General features: G+C 29.1%; 1 protein-coding gene across 11 annotated transcripts in view; it reads right to left on the bottom strand.

Moving 5' to 3' along the window:
• The window catches only part of LOC123294299 (collagen alpha chain CG42342), a 635,738-nt gene that overhangs the window by 22,778 nt on the left and 592,835 nt on the right, over positions 1-20,125 (bottom strand). For 8 of the 11 annotated variants that reach the window (XM_044875433.1, XM_044875440.1, XM_044875437.1 and 5 more), the window contains 5 exons: positions 6,156-6,191; positions 4,973-5,044; positions 4,731-4,799; positions 201-380; positions 65-136 (listed from right to left, as the gene is read on the bottom strand). In XM_044875433.1, coding sequence (XP_044731368.1) covers positions 65-136; positions 201-380; positions 4,731-4,799; positions 4,973-5,044; positions 6,156-6,191 — 429 coding nt within the window. Of the gene's footprint in view, positions 1-64; positions 137-200; positions 381-2,097; positions 2,152-4,730; positions 4,800-4,972; positions 5,045-6,155; positions 6,192-19,512; positions 19,549-20,125 lie in introns of all 11 variants that reach the window. The other 3 variants (XM_044875434.1, XM_044875438.1, XM_044875442.1) reach the window with 3 other exon arrangements.

The raw sequence follows: 20,125 nt of genomic DNA, 5'->3' as shown, positions 1-20,125 counted from the left end.
AAATCAAAACCACTCGAATATATTATAGCATTTAATAAAAAATCCTAAAAATAAAAATCCTCACTGGTAATCCTGGATGACCAGGTAATCCTGGATAACCTGCAACGCCCATTAAACCATATTCACCCTTTTGACCCTGTGAATTACATATAGGAAAAATGAAAGATAGCAATAACAGAGTGTACGTAAAGTATACTCACTTTTGGACCAGGTGGGCCAGGTTCGCCAGTTTTTCCTATTGGACCCAATGGACCCTGTAAACCTCGTTCTCCTGGTGTGCCTGGTTCTCCTGGTTGTCCAACTCGTCCATCATGCCCTGGTAATCCTTCAGGTCCTTGCGGTCCTGGTGGTCCCGGTGGCCCTGGTTCTCCTGGTTCACCCTTGATAAAATACGAGACTTTATAATATTGATATAATTTAGGGAAATCTTTACTAATAATGATGACCAAATAGTGGTCTCGCAAGAGTTGAAAATACAGTAATGCAGTTTTGTTCTTAAGTTTTACTAAGTGTTTAAATCTATCACTTGCAAGACCAGGAGTTTGCTCAACTTTATGTATTAAACGCATTTGCTTTTAAGAGAAATTTAAATTCAGTAGCTAGTAACTACAACTGAGAAAGTTTCTTGGATAAGAAAAATATTTCGAAATATCAATGTGAGCTTTTGCAGAATATTAAAAAAAAATTTTTTAATTCTGAATAGCAAATGCGCAATAACAAAATTTTAAGAAATTTTTAATAACCATGCAATAGAATACAAATAGTAGCTATTAGAAAACATTCCGGGACCGTTGGGTAATTAATAGAAATAAGAAGATTTTTAAATATTTTTTCTAAATATATATTATATGAATTGAATATATGACATACGTACGGAAGCCTGAATGGCCCACTGTCAATTTATGACAAAGTGGCGCTACACTAGCTTATTTTTTAAGAGGGTACTACACACAAGTATAAAACCAACTTTTAAAAAGTCACTAGTTCATTTTCAATAAGTGCACTTATGACTTGTGGCATTATGGAAATGAACCTTTTTGAAGATGTCAATTGGTAATGACTATCCTTTAATTAGACACTACCGAAATTGTCTGGAATTATTAATAATTATATGTCCGGATTTAATAATAATATGGTAATGCTTATAATTTGTCTTATGTAGTTAGTTAAAAATTTTCTTTAGCATTTTAAAAAATATAATGCTCTAATTGTTGATATTTTCCTTTTGAATCTGCACATTTCTAATTTCTAACCTTTAAAATTATTATTAAGTGTTTATTATAACATTTAATTAGAAATCTGCACATGCCAAAATACTTAACATCTCCAAAAAGGTTCATTTCCATAATGCCACAAGTCACAAATGCATTTATTGAAAGCGAAAGTTTTTTAAAAGTTGGTTTTATACTTGTGGGTAGTACACATTTAAAAAATAAGCTAGTTTTTCATAAATTGCCAGTAAGCCATTCAGGCTTCCGTACATACGTATTTTCTTCCTAGCATTTTTAATTGCGAGTGGTCTAATCTCAATTCAGTTACATTATCCTTTGTTATATTCGTTCTGTCACTTGAGCTCACGAAATATGCAACAATAAATTATTTTGACTGATTCGCTAGCTGAAACTCGTTGAACATTACGCTTCTTTATTTCTCAATTAAGAAAGAATGTGAAATTAAATGCTTGGAACACAGAGTTTAGAAATTGGAACCTGGGTAGCAGCCTTTTATCATTTATAAAATGCCCTCTACATTGACGAAGGTTTTTGGAACCATGATTCTTATCGCGCATTCTGAAGATAGGGCCTAGAAAAAAAGCCACCAACACTTTTTTATAGAATATTATCATGAAGACGAGGTATTGTGATTATGGTGAGACCCGCTTCTCATGAGAAAGCTCATTTGCAATTTCAATAAACCCGAGAATCAGGCGAATATTCAACCAAGAAATTACATACGTGAAAAAGCCCCTCGTAAGTCTATTTTGCATTCATGTCAAGAACGAATAGAAATTAAATAAGTTGTTGGAAGTGTAGAAGTTTTAGAATCACTTTTTAATAATTTGAATTAGTGTTCTGTGCTTGTTTTGAATACACTTACTTTTAATTGTATAATTGTTTGTGCTGAAATATTATGACCAGCTTCTTGTAGTCCCTAGAAGGTATTCAAGTAACAACTATTTCATTTTTTGAAGCATACATTTTGAATGTGAAAAATAAATAGATTGGCTTAAGTTGATGCATCCCAAAACCAAATTACATAATATGATTCTTTGATTGATTATTTAATTAACTAATATTTGACTTATTCATTTATGGTTAATATGAATAATGCCTCAAAATTGAAGAAAAAATAGTAGTTTTTACTTCGAACATTTTATGCGTAAGCACAGTTTTTCCGAGAAAATTTACTTTAAAGAGAAAAAACTTTCTGGAGCTTATTACTCAAAAAATACTCTAAGATATGTAAACACAAATTTTGTTTCTATTCTTACACCAAAATATGGAAATTTTATTCATTTTTAAGGGCAATGCTGCTTCTACTAACATAAAAGTCTTCTAAAATATACCAAAGTAGTGAAAATAGATGAGAAAAAGTCCTAAAAGTTGAAAAGATGAACAAAGTTTTATTATTCTAATCCTTTGGCTACTCGTGGGCCTAATACTCATCATTATACTCTGATTGTATCATTATGAAAACTGCTCGTCAATTAATACGATAAGCAGCGCCGACAAAACTGTATATGCAAAATTAAAAGCCTTCCATTTTGATGGTGTAAAACAAGAATTTTGAAATAACGCAAACGTGAAAGCTTCTTTCATTTTATGACAATAATACTTTTTCTTTTAAAACATATTTTTCAATATTTTCAGAAACCATCATTCAATTAATGTTAAATCATCCATAAATGTTTTAAAATTGAAAGTAGCTAATCTACGAATCGAAAGAATCGCTATCAGATCTCCAAATGGAGATTTGAAAACATGGTGCATCTATTTTTATACGTAATTTAATTATGTATTATAATTAAATAATCAATCAAAAAACCCTTCTACCAAACTGCAAAAATACATTAATCAATAATTAATTGAAAACACCCATGCGCTGGAAACACTACAAAATAAAATAAAAATTAGTTCATTAAAACTAAAAATAATAAAAATAAATTGTTTTGATATCATTTAAAAAAAGCTTATTTAAGTAAAAATACTTGAATATTTTATTCAAGTATTAGAAGGGTTAGGCAAAAAATCAGGAATGCAGTTTAAATATTGTATTTTATTAAAAACACAATTTTGTTAAACTTGTTCGGTAAAATCAAAATCAAATTCGATATTTCGATTGAATTACGCAAGATTTCTAAAAGATGCATTTTATGTACTTTGAACTTACTCTGGAATAATACTCGAATTTATAAAATTATTGTTAAGTATCAATGGTGGGAATTAAAGGCTTCTCGAACTACCCCATGCTGGTTTGAAATCGTTTTTGTAACTAGTATATTATTAGTCGATAATTTAGTATTTTCGTCTTTAAAATATCCTTTGTGTGTGAAGAAAAAACACGTTGATGTTAGAAATGATAATAGCGAAATGAAGAAATAGAAGCAGCCATGAATCAAAACCTGCAATTCTTCCAAGGGCGTTAACCATTCAACCATATATAAAATTAGTTGATATTCTGATTAAATGAACTCAAAAAACTGTTTGTTTGGGTTACAGATTAATATTCATAGTATTGAATTTTTTCTAATAAGCAAAGTGGTAGAAGTTAAAATTTATTTCAAATTATTTTCTTAATATTTTTATCTGAAATAATAAAGTTTCTGTTGTGTTATAGGTAAATAATTTGATTCAAAATTTTTATATTTTTAAATTTTGTTGTCAAATTTTAAACGCTTAAACATGCAGTGAAATTTCAGAAAATTTTCTATTTTTTCTTGTATTCAAACTTAAATTTTATTAATAATAATAAACAAATTATCAAAATCATATAAATACGGCAAAGATGCGTCAGCTTCAAGATTAGAATCTTGACACATCTCTTTCAGTTGTCTACTACTTTGGAGCAGCTTGCTTGATTACCTAGATATTAGATTTTGCCTCTTTACGATATCCGTATTTATAAATAGTGATCCAGCACGGAAGTACGTTAAATTGAGCGCATCATCTTCTATGCCCTCTATTTCAAAAACGGTTCAGCATACAAAAACTTTCAGACAAAGTTTGTAAAAAATTTGATTCTCTACAACTTTTATAATGAATGTTAATACGATTGAAGGCAAAAGAAACGAAATATTAACAAAAAATTTATTTTCGAGATTTTTGACCTTGAATATCTAGGGAGGCGAACGGGCTATCATATCTGACTTTTGAGACAACATTTGTCCTATCAAAATAAAGGTTTTTACAAAAATTCAGCTTATTTCGTTAGATTCCGAGGTGAAACCCTAAGATGAATGGAGTATCTAATAGATTTTTTTTTATTCATTCCTTGTTTTTTGCCATTACCCGTATAATGTATATTCTAATAAAATGGATATTTAAATGCAATCAAAACGTTATCATTAAAAACCCTTTTAAAATCATATCATCCAATATGTTCTCTACAAAAAGGATATCTATTATGGTTGCTATTATTTGTTACACAAAAACCAATTAATTTACCCAAAACACTAAACAACAATAATTATATTAAAAAGGGTAAGTATTTATTATGAAGATGGCCCATACCTTTACCGCCACTATTTCAGCGTATCCTAATGATCCACCCCTAAGAGTGGTCACAGATCGCTTCAATCCCTGAAAGTTACATTATTTTAGATCATCTCAATTATTGTGTTGAATTGATAATAATAATAGATATTTTAAACGTAGGTAAATTTGTAAAACATGTTAATGTGTCTCTAGGAACCAATCCAAATTTTATTTGTTTAGAAAATTGTTTTTGTAATTGTATTATTAATTATTTTTACCTTTACTGCCGAAAATACATCAAAACCAGGATTGCCAAGTTCACCTTTTTGTCCTTTTTCACCAGGTCGTCCCTGTAAAGTGAAATAAAGTTTATTTAAAGTAAACGTAAGTTCTATAAAAATTATAAAAAGAGCCACTCTATTAGAACATATTTTCTACATAAAAAGTAAGTTTAATGGAATTATTATTTGAAGGACTTCATTTTCCCCGTTCTATTCAGTTTAGTCAAAAAATATGCATTAGAAAATGGATAATTACAGTCATGATAGAGTTAAAATGTTATTGCAAATGCAACCTAGGCGGGTTTAATTTTAAACTATCGTGACTGTAGCTATGTGTCTCATTTGTTATTTTTTCTACAAAACTAATAGTGTAGGTTAAAAGAAAGCTCTTCAATTTTTGATTCCAATAGAACCCCAAGAGCTTGAACCAAGTTATCATAGTGTGATTCACTCAAAACCAAATATATTTTTGGAAACTTTAAGTATGTATTTTAAATTTAAAAGTTTATATAGAGTTTCAGTTGCGGCGGTCATCAAGCGTATTGGTTGAGGTTTATTACAATTATTTGTTTAGGATTACTTAACAAACAGTTTAATTCAAAAGTCTGCCTGCAGATCTAGCAAAAAAAATATTTGGGTCCATTACATATTATTATCTTGGGACTATCTTTGAAATTGGGATCTATCATTCAGGACTCGGTGCTACTGTTTTCACACATAATACGAAAGCCACATTTATTTGGACGTGAGACCTACATATTTCGAAATTAAATTCTCTGGATTTTCAGACGGCATAGACCTTTGAAGCTAATATTTCGAAAACAGTACATTGCATCGATCGTTCAGCAATGGCATTGATTTTGCAAACATCGAATTAGCCTAAAACATTTATTTATTTCAACATTTTGTAGAAAATGCGAAAATAACAAAAAAGTTTTATACTTTTAATTTCTTTGAAAATGTTTTTCTTGGATAATTTTTACCCTCCAACTATGAAAATCGCGAAAATTTGGACGTAAGTTCTACGTATTCAAAATCTTGCCCTGTTATCTATTTGGATTTCAGATTAAGGCCTGTGAAACCTGGTATCTTGACTACTTAAAAACATTACCTTTAAATTTAAGTTTATTTTCATGTATTAAAGTTATTTTAGTACTAAGTCAAAAGTTTGTATACTTACTGGATCGCCTTTGGGTCCATCTAATCCAATTGGTCCCTGATAAAACATTAAAAAATATATTAATATGATTATTATAAAGATTTAACAAATTTTATATTTACAATATTTACAATTCTTAAATATATGTACAATATTTTTTAAATTTTCTACAAAGTTATTATTTAAATTTTCATCTTGCTCGGTTGATATCGCTTCATTTCGCCATTTCAAAAAATACTTAATTTCGGTTGTAGAAAATAATTTTGTAAATTTCTAATAAAATAATTTTGTAGAAAATTTAAAGAAACTTGAATACAGAGTGAAAAAAATTCATAAACATGTTTCAGAAATTAGAAACTTTATTTGTCTAAGCTTTTTTAACTGACACCCTGTATAATTTTTTTTAAAACTATATTATAAAATAATATAAATTAAAATTATTGTAGTATGAAAATGAAAAAATAAACGTGCAAATAAAAAGTTTATGAATGTTAAAAAAGCGAAAAATGTTTGTTATTAATAATTAGTTAAATGTTAAATGATTAGAATAAATTAGTTTTCAAGAAATTTACTGCACATCAACTAAATTTTGGTGATTTTTAGCAATGCAGCAATTCTTTTATTCTTAAATTGAAACCTAAGGTTGTGTTGGAAAAAGGGTGGGTAACTGACATCAATTATGGGGATTTCTCCCAATTTATATCCAACTCCGATAATTCTCTATCAAAGTTTACTAAAAAATCGGCTTAGTCTAGAAAATAGGCTGAAATTTTATATCGTTATATTTAGAAGTAGCTAAACGTAAATGAAAATTATCGAGGTAAAAATGTCTTTTGTATATTCCCACAATTGAATTTGTAGGATCAGAGTCCTGAACCATCTATCCGGTTTATGGAGCGAGTGTTGAACCTGTCTATGGGTCATCCTATAGACCGAACTGAAGAAAATATGCTTTCTTACGATTGTCTTTAACGCGGAATTATTTGTCCCAAAAAAATATTTTTAATAAAATAAATTAGGATTCTGTCCAAAAACTATAATTATTAATTTTTTTAATTATCATTCCTGGATATGTCTTAATCTAAAACATATGTCGAGAACTCACAAAGCTTAAACGTAAATAATATTATTTCAGGAATGATTTTCAAACAATTATTTATATTGCTTAATAGTTAAAATGTAGGATTTCATAATACTAATCAAAATATGAAAAGAAGTACGTTTAGGAGGAAAAAGAACTGCTTTGATTTGAACTCAAAAATATACTTAATCTTATTAAGGATGTTCCAGCATGGTATTTGCAGTTTCTATGTTAAAGCAATGGTACAATTTTTTTTTCGACAGAATTTAACGAAAAATTAAATTTAAGAATTTAATAATGCTTACTATTAATTCCCAAAGTTTCAGAAATTTTGACCGTTTAAAATGGGAAATAATTATGCCAACGTCCCAATTTCGATCAATTTACGTCAAAATTAATATCTCGAAAGTGAAAATTAATTTCTAAATTTTTTTCTTAGAATTGTATTGTATAAACATTTTTTTCTACTTTTTCTTCAATATATAATAATATCATAAAAAATAGTTGGAGAGACCGGACATTTTACATGCTTTAAATGGGACATGACCCTCAAAATCGCGAACTTTGTCTTTAAATATCTCGCAATCTAAACGGTCAAAAATTATGAAATTTTAGGAATTCATAAATAAAGCTATTATAAACCCGAGAAAAAAAATTCGGCCAAATCTGTCGAAAAGTGATTTCATGCTGGTACTACCTTAAGTGTTTATCCTGTCGAATCCTACCTATAGAAATAAGCTTTGAAAATAAATACAGTTAAGTAACTCTACAGATAAACTATATTATGCACATCTATCAAAAATATTCAGTGTCCGAAATTTTAGGACGGAATATACAAGGGGAGATTATTTCAAATTGAACATGAAAAGATGTTAAAACGCTGTAGAATAGTCTAAGAGGTGAGTCAAAAAATTGCAAGCATTTTTTAAAGGCTGATTTTGTAATATTTATGTTATATTGGGGGGAGTTGAGAAATAGTCTGTCGTCAGTCAGCCGATTTCTGTAGCGGGGCGGCTTTAACTTTACAAAAAACGTGCAAGTATTTTCTAAAGTCTGAAAGTTTGTATATTGGTGCAGAAAATTAAAAAAAAAAATTCAGTCTATTGTTGAAAAATTAAGCATATTGTTGTAACCAGGCCTGCCAGTTACGCGTCAAACTTGTCATCTTTAATCGGCGAGTGACTCTCTCTGTCACAGAATTATACTAACCGGCTATATTTTTTTTGTTTATTATAATATTCTGCATCAATATACAAATTTTCAGATTTTAGAAAATACTTGCACGTTTTTTGTCGCTCACCTCTCCTACTAGAAAGTAATTGTAAGATATCAACTAAGCTGAATTAAGTTGTTGTTTGGAAGAATTGCAACAAGTTTTATTTGCGGAGCATGAGTCGTAAGTAATGACTCTTTTCATCGGGACAGATATCGATGTGGTAGGTTCCCACTTATAATTATGTTTTCTTCCGTTCAACTGACCTAGATATAAGATTTTATGTTTTTGGAATAATAAATAGAAAGAAAAATAAAATTGTACCTAAATTATAAATTCGGTAATTTCATTATAAACAGTAGATAAATTTTACATTCAGTTATGGAGCTGACAAGCAAATTTGTGTAAAAATTTTAACCATCTGATAGATTATACATTCGATGATACTGGGTGGAAAGAAATAATTTTTCGAGATATTTAATTTTGGGCTGCTGGAAGCAATTAGATTCAACACTTTTGTCTAACTTCCTATCGAGTTTCTTCTGAACCTATTAAATTAATTATTGCTATCGAGCTATCGAGTTTCTTATGAACCTATAGCTACCTGCTAACGTGTCAGAAAATATTTTTAATTTTTATCCCCTTCAAGCCAACCTTTTTGCAAGGTCTTGTTTACACGACTGCACAAAAATCAAAAGTCTGTGTTAAGATTCTATGTATGCATGTTACTTTATTCCACCAAAACTTCTAAATTACTGACAACCGATTTGGACGTATGATATATCGCTTGAAACGTTACTCTTTCCGATAAAAAATTAACTGAATAAAAACAAAAATTCTTTTTTCGTGAAAAAGAACATTTATTAAGATGAAAATGGAATATTCAGTTACTATTTTTGAAGTTAATTCTGCAAGCTACAGAAAAAAACTTTGTGTGCATCGATCGACCTCTACATTGCGATGTATATTGAGCGAGGACTAAAGTGATCTAAGGTCAGCTTTAAAACTAAGGCATACCAAAAGAGTTTCGCACCAAAAAATTAAAACTCATGAAATAAATGGTGGAAACACATATAAATTATATATTCCATTGCATTGTTCTATTCAAATGTATTTATTTGCGCTCCCACCATTTTTATCTAGAATTGTGAACCGCTATTTGAAAAGTATTTAGGTATTATTCATTATTATTCAGGTATTGAGTTATCCCAAAGTTTTAATTTTTTTACTTTCGTCGAGTCCCCATGACTATCTTTTTATTGGCATAACTTATATATATGTTCTTAGTTACATCTTAAAGTTGAATAAATATTATTATTATTACCATACTGATTCGTCAGTGAATATGCGTCTCATAAATGGGCCCATTTACAGGACTATATTGTTAATTAAAACTTTATGTGGACAGATTGTTAATGGTGGGGTGGGGGTGTATTTGATCTTTTTGATGAGTGTCAGCTCCTTAACTAGTATGTCTGTATGTAGTACATATTAGCTATACATATAAGTTACTTTAAATTGATATTGTGTATACATTTGGAGCAATGCCCATTTGCATATTGTTTGATATTAATGTATTTGGCAAATATGAAATTGATCCTACATACTTACTATTTATATTTATAAGTTTAATAATGTTAGTATAAAGTATAGTGCTGTAGTACCCAGTAACCCTTTTTACAATAGTAGTATAAGAATAATACGAAGAGTCAGTGTTTCAGAGGATTGTCAATATTTATTACAGTATTTAATTTGGCCATCAGATCATCAGGAAAATGAAAAATATTGTCATAATTAGTTAAATCAGTATAGATAATATATTTCGAAAACTATTGTAATAATTTATAAGAAAATAATGGTTTATCTGTTAAAAAATACTCGAAAAAATTTTTAAGCGATTGTCACATGATTGAAAACGGTTTAGATAGGTTATCGTTGTGATAAAATAACATATTATTAAATATTAGACTTGCTCAAAGGCTAAGGCAATACAGTTTAATTTTGTTTCAGCCATCATAAGACTGCAATTGGCTATGGCTCCTATATAACTATGGATTACAAAACTATTTGCTTGAAAATGGTGACTTTGTCTTAACTCTCCCTTGAAAAACTCTAGTAAATATAAAACATAAGGATTATGTAAAACATCAAAAATTTGTATTACATAGGTACCTTTATTAAAAATACCGTTTTAAATAGCCCAATAAATCGTGAAAAATATTATTATGTAACTTTTTTTTTCACTTTTGTTCGTCAATAAAAAGGAAAGATTTAAATCAAGTGTTTTATTTGTTATTTTTCGAACGAATAAAAATAATTAAAAATCAGCATTGTTATGTTGAGTTTTTGGACCGATAGAAAAATTCGTACGATAGAGAAATTTTTATGGATATAATACGGGGGACCCAATATCTGATGGAGATAATATAGTACAGTTCATAAATCTGATATTTATTATTTTGGTTATAATGATTTTCTTGAGGGTCTTTGAGTAAATGCCACTCTCGTCATGCAAGCTAATAAAAACAAGACAACCCGTGCTTATCCAAGAGATTCAGGACAACTTAGTAAATACTACTTCTATTCAGTAGTAATTGGAACCAATTAAATTAAAGGATAATATTCATAGAAGTTAACTTCTGAGAAAACATTTCTATAATTTTTTATTTATTGAAGGAAACCCATGCAGGGGAAAACGTTTTTATTGTTAGGAAACATTTTGTTTGATCAGTGAAAAATATTGACAAACCTATAGAACTGAAACATACAGTAAATGTATTGTATTTTATAGAAATATATGTGTGCAGATATAAGCCTTTTATAAAATTTATTTTTACTAAAAATATAATATAAAAATATATCCTAAAAACTTGTGTTATAGAGTATAATATAATAACTTTATATGAATTATATTATGTGTAATATTATAGATACTATATAATAGATATACGTATTTATAGAATATATAAAAACGAACCGGGAATCCCGGAAATCCACGTAATCCGCCAAGTCCCTGGAACAGAGAATAATAAACCATTCCATTCTTATTATATTATATATATATTTGATATATAATTATTATAGAAACTGTATGCATATGATCCTATATTATTTTTTAATTTTATAACTTTCGGAAAAAAGATAGAAAATTGAATATTGTAATAATGAACAGATGCGGATCCAAGAGTGTCCTCAAAAACAGTTATACTATTTACAATTGGAAGTATTTGTGACTTTTCGTAGTTTTCGATATTACGGTAAAATTTAATTTAATTTGCTGGAAAATTATCTGTATACCGTGTGTCGCATTTAAGATGAAGACACCCTCACATTATCGTTATTTATGGGAATATTGATTTGAAATTTTGAACAGTCATACAGAGTGGTATGTCACATTTTTTAAGATACTTAACCAAAATCTGAACTTTAAACTCAGCCTACTAAAAATTGACAAATAGGGAAGATTCTTAATATTTTGCCTAGCGTCAGAGATGATTAGAGATATCGAAAAAAAAAACTAGAAGAAAAAATTGCTTAGAATACTTTTTTTAAACCCATACCGATTTACATGGCAAAATTCGCATTTTCAATTTTTTTATTTTTTGGTGTTTATTACAAAATTTAAAAAAGTTTATTGAAATACTTGAAGGCATAACACGATTAAAAGCATCTCTGACGCTAGACAAAATTTTAAGAATCGACCCTATTTGTTAATTTATAGTAGTCTGAGTTTAAAGTTCAAATTTCGGTTAAGTATCCTAAAAATTGTAACCCACCATACCTTGTATGACTGTGCAAAATTTCAAATCAATATTCCTATAACTATCGAAAATTTGAGGGTGTCTTCTCTCTCACGTCATCTTAAATGCGACATACTGTATATAAAGAGTATATTCTTAATTAAAATTATCACACTTTTTTAAAATTTAGCACAAGAAATTCTCCCTGAACTTCCTTCCTTCAGTTATTGTCATTTTTGTAAAATTTTTTGTTTTTTAAATTTGTTATTGTTTAATATATATTTTTATTTTTACAAGACAAACCGATTTTAATGATAGTAATAAGTAAACAATTTCATGGTTAATAGATGAATATATAATAATATGTCACAATCCTTCTTGAAACCGCGCCTGATAGGTAGTTAATTTTTTTATACCGAGCAAGTGTGGCTTAGTAGATACCATTCTATTATATTAAAAACTTAATTTAATTTTTCTATAAAATACAATTTCAAATTAAAATTGATCTAAGATAAAAACTGACTCGAGTTTAAGAAAAAAATCTATGGTTGCACGATTTATTGATTTATTTAGTCCATTTGGTGAATGTACGAAAGCGTGTATAGCCAAATAACAAAACAATTTTCTTATATCCCTAAAAAGGGAATAATTTTGTTAAATGAATGAACCAGTTTTGGAAAAATCACTATCTATACGATATTAAGTTGTCACAATCGATACGACATTCAAGTATTTTTGGAGAATTGGTTTGGAGAATTTTTTTATGTATTACGGGTAGTATAAACTAAAATGAAATTTTGTTGCATTTTTTTTACATGTTTTTTAAAAACCGGTAAAAACTGACCACTCGCTACAACCGTTGACGAGTCTATGTGTTGTGTAACTTCTAATTAACATGTAGCATAAATGGTATTAATAGCCAATTAACAATAACGATCGAAACACAATAGGTTGATACCTTATAATACCTACATAATATTTTAAAACTATAAACGAAATTCAAAATACCAAGCACGTTGTTGTCTCTTAATTAACGTATTCATGCTCGAATAAAGTTGAGGGCGTGTTTTAATTTCCTGTTCTCTATTACATAGTCCTTTTAAATATTATACTGCTGCAGTTGACTACTATGTTTTAGCTTTAGTCTATTTAATGTGTCTAGTTATTTAGTGTATCTAAATATAATGATATTTTATATAAACATTTGCCTTTTGCTATTTATAGAGCTATCATACACTATAATCATATATTATTATATTGAATGGAAATTCTTGTACATTGAGCGGAAAATAAAGTGAGACATTGCTGCAATTTTTAGAAAAATGGCCCTTAATAACCCGATCATCTTAGTCAAAATTAGTGAATTTTTGTACAAACCTTTATTTGGATAGTACAAAGGTTGTCTCAAAAGTCACAAATGATCCCGCGTGCGCGTCGTTATATAGATATTCAAGGTCAAAGATCTCGAAAATCAGTTTTTTGTGAATTACTCGTTTCTTTTGCTTTCCATCGTATTATCATACATTATAAAAGTTGTAGAGGATAAAAAACTATTTAAGTAGTATTTAATCGATAATTAAGTGAAAAAAGTGTATAATAGACAAGGTCAATCGTGAATACTATGCAGTCTATTATGCCGTTTTTTCTCGTAATTAATCATTAAATACTACTTATTTAGAACCATATATTTATAAAGAGTGATCCAGCGTCCGGAGTCAGGAAGTTTCAGAAAAAATTTGTAGAAAATTTTATCCTCTACAAATTTAAAAAAGTTTAAGAATTCAAATGCATGGCTGAAGACTAATCTTTCTGTTTTTTTTTTTGTTTCCTTCTTTAGTATTAAAACTTCTATTTTTATACTCTGTATATAACAAATATATCAAGGCATACTAATTTTATTCCCAAGTTTGTAATTCTTAAAAATATGATTGATTACAGCGTGCTCAAGACGTAAAAATTGACGTGAAGTTCATAAATGAGCAACATAGGTCATTTGAGACTCGGATCCATGGGATCCAACTTGTAAACCGTTAGAGTAAGAATAAAAATTTAAAAACAAAAAATGTTCCTTATAAAAAAACAATCAACTTTTATTCCAAACATTTCGTAAAAATTACTGTTTCCCCGTGAGAGCGCTAATTATATAGTATGTATTATATGGGAATATCAGTCATGTGTGTGTGACATGTATGTATGCCTGACTTTCAAAGAGTGGCTATATCTTTTTACTTACATGCAGTGAAAAAACAAGCGATTCCGTAATCAACACCATCTATACATGGTATTCCATCAATTAACTCAATCAATTGTTTGTTTTCACTTGTTATACCAATACATAGAATATACTTAATGTGCAAATAATAATGGTGGATGTTGAGACAATAACCATCCTGTGTACTTTTAATACTGTTATAATTGTAATTCGTTCCTTTTTTCTGGTTTTCATATTTTATACAAGAATCGTAATTAGTCACTATTACTCTTAATGAAAAATTATGTTTTTTAATAGAGGGAGGAAATTATAACCTTTACTTATACCTATTTTAACTATGTATATTTTGGGTAATATTTTGTGGGGTATTAAGTATTTACATATATAAAACTGGTGAGTTGCAGAACTGCATCACTAAATTCATATTTCCCTCTCATTTAATATTTCTTACTCTTATGATTTTTTATTGAAATGGGATTTTGTCTTTTTATTAAAAACATGATATTTTATCTTAAAAAAATTATGCTTAAAAAATGAAAAACCAGATCAGTTTGGTCGTGGAAGCGAAGCACTAAAGTACCCCGGGAAACAGGTACCTGGTGTGCAATTTTGTCGCGATATTCGAGTTCACCAATTCCAAAAACCCCAGAGCAACGACCGATTTTTATAACGAATTTCCTGAAAGCTCCAGAAGAAGATGGGCATACCATTTACCCTGGGCGCCAGGTACTTCAAAGACGCGATATTCGTGTTCGGCGACCCCAAAAATCCCGAGTAACAAGCTTGGTGTATTTAGTATTTACGGTTAATTTAAAATTCAATTATAAAATGCATATTATTCATGCAAATTGCATATTTTTAATTTCTTATAAATCAATTTAGGTCACAAAATTTCCTGACGCTCCAACGAATCGAATTCAGAAAATCGCATGCAAATCCGTCAAAAATGTCAAATTTGATGAACTTTGACTGTTGTTAGTGTTTTGTTTCCGCGGCAATTAATTTAACCCCAATTTTCACTACATTAACTATTTATTAACCAACTCTGGATACCGAATTATCCTATTTGAACAAAAAAACTAAGAATGCCTGAAAGTACTGCGGGACAATATGGTATATATCAGCCATTTTCAAATCACATAAATTGTATTCTGGGACCATGACAAGGGTATATTATAACACATACCCACCACTCTCCGTTGATGTTCGATATAGTGCATAATTCTATATTTTCGGGGAATATATGACTAAAATGATAATAATAAAATTATGATCTCTTTATGGGTATACCCTCTCGTTAGTCGTTATTCTTTTGTTTTTTTGCTGTTTAATTTGAATTTTATATTGTGAATAAATGATGTTTACGCTAATTGCTTTTAAATCCAGAAATTGTTGTTTTAAAAAATGTATTTTGAGTGAGATTGTGGTGTATATTTTATTTATATGCGTAACGATTCGTACCCGAATTTTCGAAAAATTTCTCGTCTCGAAGGTGTATAATTTAACAAAATGCCTGGTTGAAGGCAATAGTTTGCATTGTAATGTAATGTAAGTAATGTAAACAGGGCAGCTTCATGACAGCGATTCTGATTATTAAACGAGTAAAATTGGTTTAAATTCAAGAAGGATTGAGGGAAATTCCAATTTTATTTCTTTAGTTCGCCAACGGACACCCTTCTCCTTTTGTAAAAAATCAAATTCTTTCAATTTCCTTTAATTTTTTTATTTTTCCTAGATAAAAATGTTTTGGATTTATCACGACGAAGCCACATATCTACGAAGTGTCCTGTGCCCATCCTTCTGTAAGTTATCACTTGGGAAAAGGGCCTAGGACTATAGAGTAATATAGTTTAACATACAAAAAAGAATAAAAATGGAACATGAGAACTCAAATTACTGGGGAACGGCCGATTTTTGTTTTTTTGGGCACGGAATATCAAAATCCATAGGAAATGTGAGTATTTTCTTTGTTAATGTGAATTGTACAACATGTGAGATAGTTGTTAGTTATATTTGGTTCTATTGGCTGTATACAAGGTACACATTAAGGCCATAGAGCCCATTGTGATACCATTTTTTGGCGAAAATTGATGGATTATGAGCTTCTCTATAATTTTAAGAGTCTGAGAACACCTCCTTCATGCCTATACTATGTATTATACCAGCCCATTACAATTATTAATTAAATAAATTCTTGTTGTGGTGGGAATGGAATCTTCTAAGTACTCTGGGCAAACTGCATACGAAAATAGTTACGCTTTAACCAACTAAGCCACTAGGGTTGAATAGATAACAATAGTTACCCAAGCGGTTAACCCGCCAGCACTTGCGTTTTGAACATTTGGTCACGCTCGATTTAAAACATAAATAACTTTTGTTTTTCAAATGTGGTTGAAACTTTTTCTATCTTATATTTTTCTTTTCATATATTTTTATCTATTTTTGAATTATGAATTTTTCAGATTTTTCCACCAATCTACAGTTTTTAAAACTATATTTTTTTCAAGTCTTTTAGTAACTGTGTAAATTTCTCTTATCACGAGAATAAAGAAAATATTAACTTCGGAAGTTTCGGGCGTGTACTTTCGTTAGTTTAATATAAGTCGTACTCAGTATATTAAAAAAATTGTGATAGAAATATGGTGAAATTAGTTAAAATGAAATTAATTATTTATATTATTTATCTACTACTATCATTCAATAATCATCACCTAATCAGATCACATTTTTAAATAGTTAATGCATTAAAAATAAATTTAACGAGTGAGATATTTGACTCTTATGCAAAACGCATGAGCAAATCTCTCATCAGGTGCCTAATAGTATACCGAACAGTTGACGTAAGTGCTGACGGGTTAAATAAACACTTTCTTTTTCCTAGTTTCGACCATAAATTGCGGATTATGACTAATTTCCAACTTCAACTAAAGCTATGTAATGTGGCGAGACTGATTATGTGATATATATGTATAAGTAGTATAAATAATCGTTTTTTACGGAATAAAAACGAATATAAAATATAACGAAAATATTTAATGCCATATTCGATATTAATTTTAAAATAAATTATGTTGAATTAATACGTTCGATGTTTTTTTAAACAAACAATATTTATGAGTTTTTTATTTCATAATTCACGTATATTATTATAATTGTAATTAGAACAAAAATTTTTCTAGTGCCATCATGATATTTATTATGGACCATCCATTAATTACGCCACACGTTAAGGAGGGGAGGGGTTCAACGAAATGTTACATTGTAGGGGGGTCAACAGATTTGTGATGTCACTTATTAAAATTTAAAATATAAACGCAAAATTTATAAGTAAAAAAAAACAAAACAAGCCGTGGATAGAGTCTGATGTGAACCTTAAGGTCAACACAAATAGCTTCCCAGCATAATAAAAAGTTATAAAAAAATTAAAAAAAATAAAAACTCCAACAACTCGAAACGTCTCGACCGAATGTTATGAAATTATTTTCAGCTCATATTGCCATTAATACGGTTCAATCGCGTCTCAATGAAGTCGATATCATTTTTTGTTGGCGCGATATCGATCAGTATAAAATCTAAGAAAAAGCTCGCCAGGCTCGAAATGACTTGACCGAATATTTTGAAATTCTTTTATAGGTATTGCCTTTAATACGCTTCGATCGACACCCCAACGAAGTCGATATGATTTGTCCGTGCGATATCGACGACGAAAAAACTGTCTACGGACGTACGTACGTACGGTCGTACGTACGTACGTATACACACACACACACACACACATACTTCTTCCAAATTAGTGTTAATGTCTTGTCCTAACCAGGAAACGTTAAGATATGTTGAAAATTTCGATTTCGAAAATCAGATCCATTACAATAACTTCCTACAGTGGGATGTTAAAAAAAAACTAGCCCATACAAAGTTTTTATTGTACACCCTTATTTAAATTATTTGACTTGATGTTGATTTTATTAAAGATTTTTGTTAAGAATTTGTAAAGAAAAAAATTAAAATATTTACGTCACACCAAAGACAGGGGGCTTCGATAATGTAACCATCTGGGACAAGGGGGAGGGGGTAGGTTTAAAATCGTAAAATTGGTGTGACAATATTTATGGATGGTTCCTTACGTATTTTTAGATTGTGATTGCTAACCCAACCTTTGCCAGCAGTTTGAGTAAACACAAATGACAATGGCTCCAAATAATAAAATAGCACGTTTTTTAATTATACTGTGTAAAAGTTTCAAGGGAATACTTGTTTTTTATATCATGATAAAGTAAGTAGATGCTTAGGTAATTTTTAGAATAATTTTATTGATTTGTTTCAAAATCAAAAAGAGCTGATTTTACCACCATTGACTAACTTCTTTTGAATTTTTAAATACCATATTTTTTTTGTTTTTTTGTAGATTTGGAAACTTATTTAAATGTTGGAAGAGTCAATTTATTATTTCAGTTTGTTTAATAAAAAGCACACAAGCTCGGTTTTCTGTGCGGATATTAGACACATCTATATTAGCAATGGCATATTTGTTACTGGTTATTACAACAATTTTTTTAAATTTAGAAGCATTGTGGTAATTAATATGTTAGAGGCAAATAAAATCTTTGAAAATGAAAATTAGGTAATTCATGAAAATTTTTTTAAAAAGCTTTTATAAAAATGAAATAATGGAGAACACTATATAGAACAAGCCGTGGATAGAGTCTGGTGTGAACCTTCCAAGTCTACACGAATAACTCCGCAGCATTATAAAAATTAAACAAAATTTAAGAAATAGAAACTCGAAAGACTCGAAATGACTCGATCGAATGTTCTGAAATTCTTTTGGGATCATATTGCCGTTAATACGCTTCGATTGTTTTTCAAATTTCAGCTGTTTTTTGTGAATGCTTTAACCAGAATGCTTCTTTTATACCTATTACACGAATTTAAAAAAAATGCAATTTTAATAAAATTTATTTACAAGTAAATAGGTACTATTTATTTGAAGAGATGGATGATAATTTTCGATCATTGGTATGCAAATATAATTACTGATCAAGATACGTAAATCTATCAATTTACTTGTAAATAATGTTTCAAAACTTAAGAATATTTTTGAGAGAATGATTTAATAAATTTTTTATTCTTACCGTAAAACCACGTTCTCCTTTTTCACCTTTTGCAGCCTGCAATATTTATTAACATTTAAATAACTTTTCTTTGCAAACTTAATAATGACCGTGTTTGTTAGTGTTTTTAGTACCTTGATTCCCTTTAGTTAATTTGCGTTATTAAATTTCTTAATAATAATTTTTGGTAATTAGTGTCAAAAAATTAACGTGCAATAATATACGTTAATATTTGATGTATCTTATAGTCGACAAAGTATTTCTATCTAAAATATCCGATTTTCAATTGACATTATTTAAAATATTAATTCTCACTTTAGTTTTCAAATCTATTGCTTATCTAAATGAAAATTCATTTTTATTTTGTTGCTGAATATCGTAAAAATATTTTACTATCCTAGATTTATGACACGAATATCAATGGATATTCGTATGAGATAAGGTTCAATAATATCCTAAAATCCAAAGTAGCGCAGCGATCTAAAAAATTTTAAGCTTGTGTAGTTCATTCGCTGAATAATGAATAGGTAGATATAACATTGCATGTACTCGTTTTTAATTTCCGATATTGCAGCAGGTGCATAGGATCATCCAGGTGATTCCCGTTCAATGTATAGCTTATTTTTTTGGAACT

Source organism: Chrysoperla carnea, chromosome 2 (genome assembly GCF_905475395.1).
Source record: "Chrysoperla carnea chromosome 2, inChrCarn1.1, whole genome shotgun sequence".
Classification (NCBI taxonomy): Eukaryota; Metazoa; Arthropoda; class Insecta; order Neuroptera; family Chrysopidae; genus Chrysoperla; species Chrysoperla carnea.
This window is presented reverse-complemented; position numbering and strand designations above follow the sequence as displayed.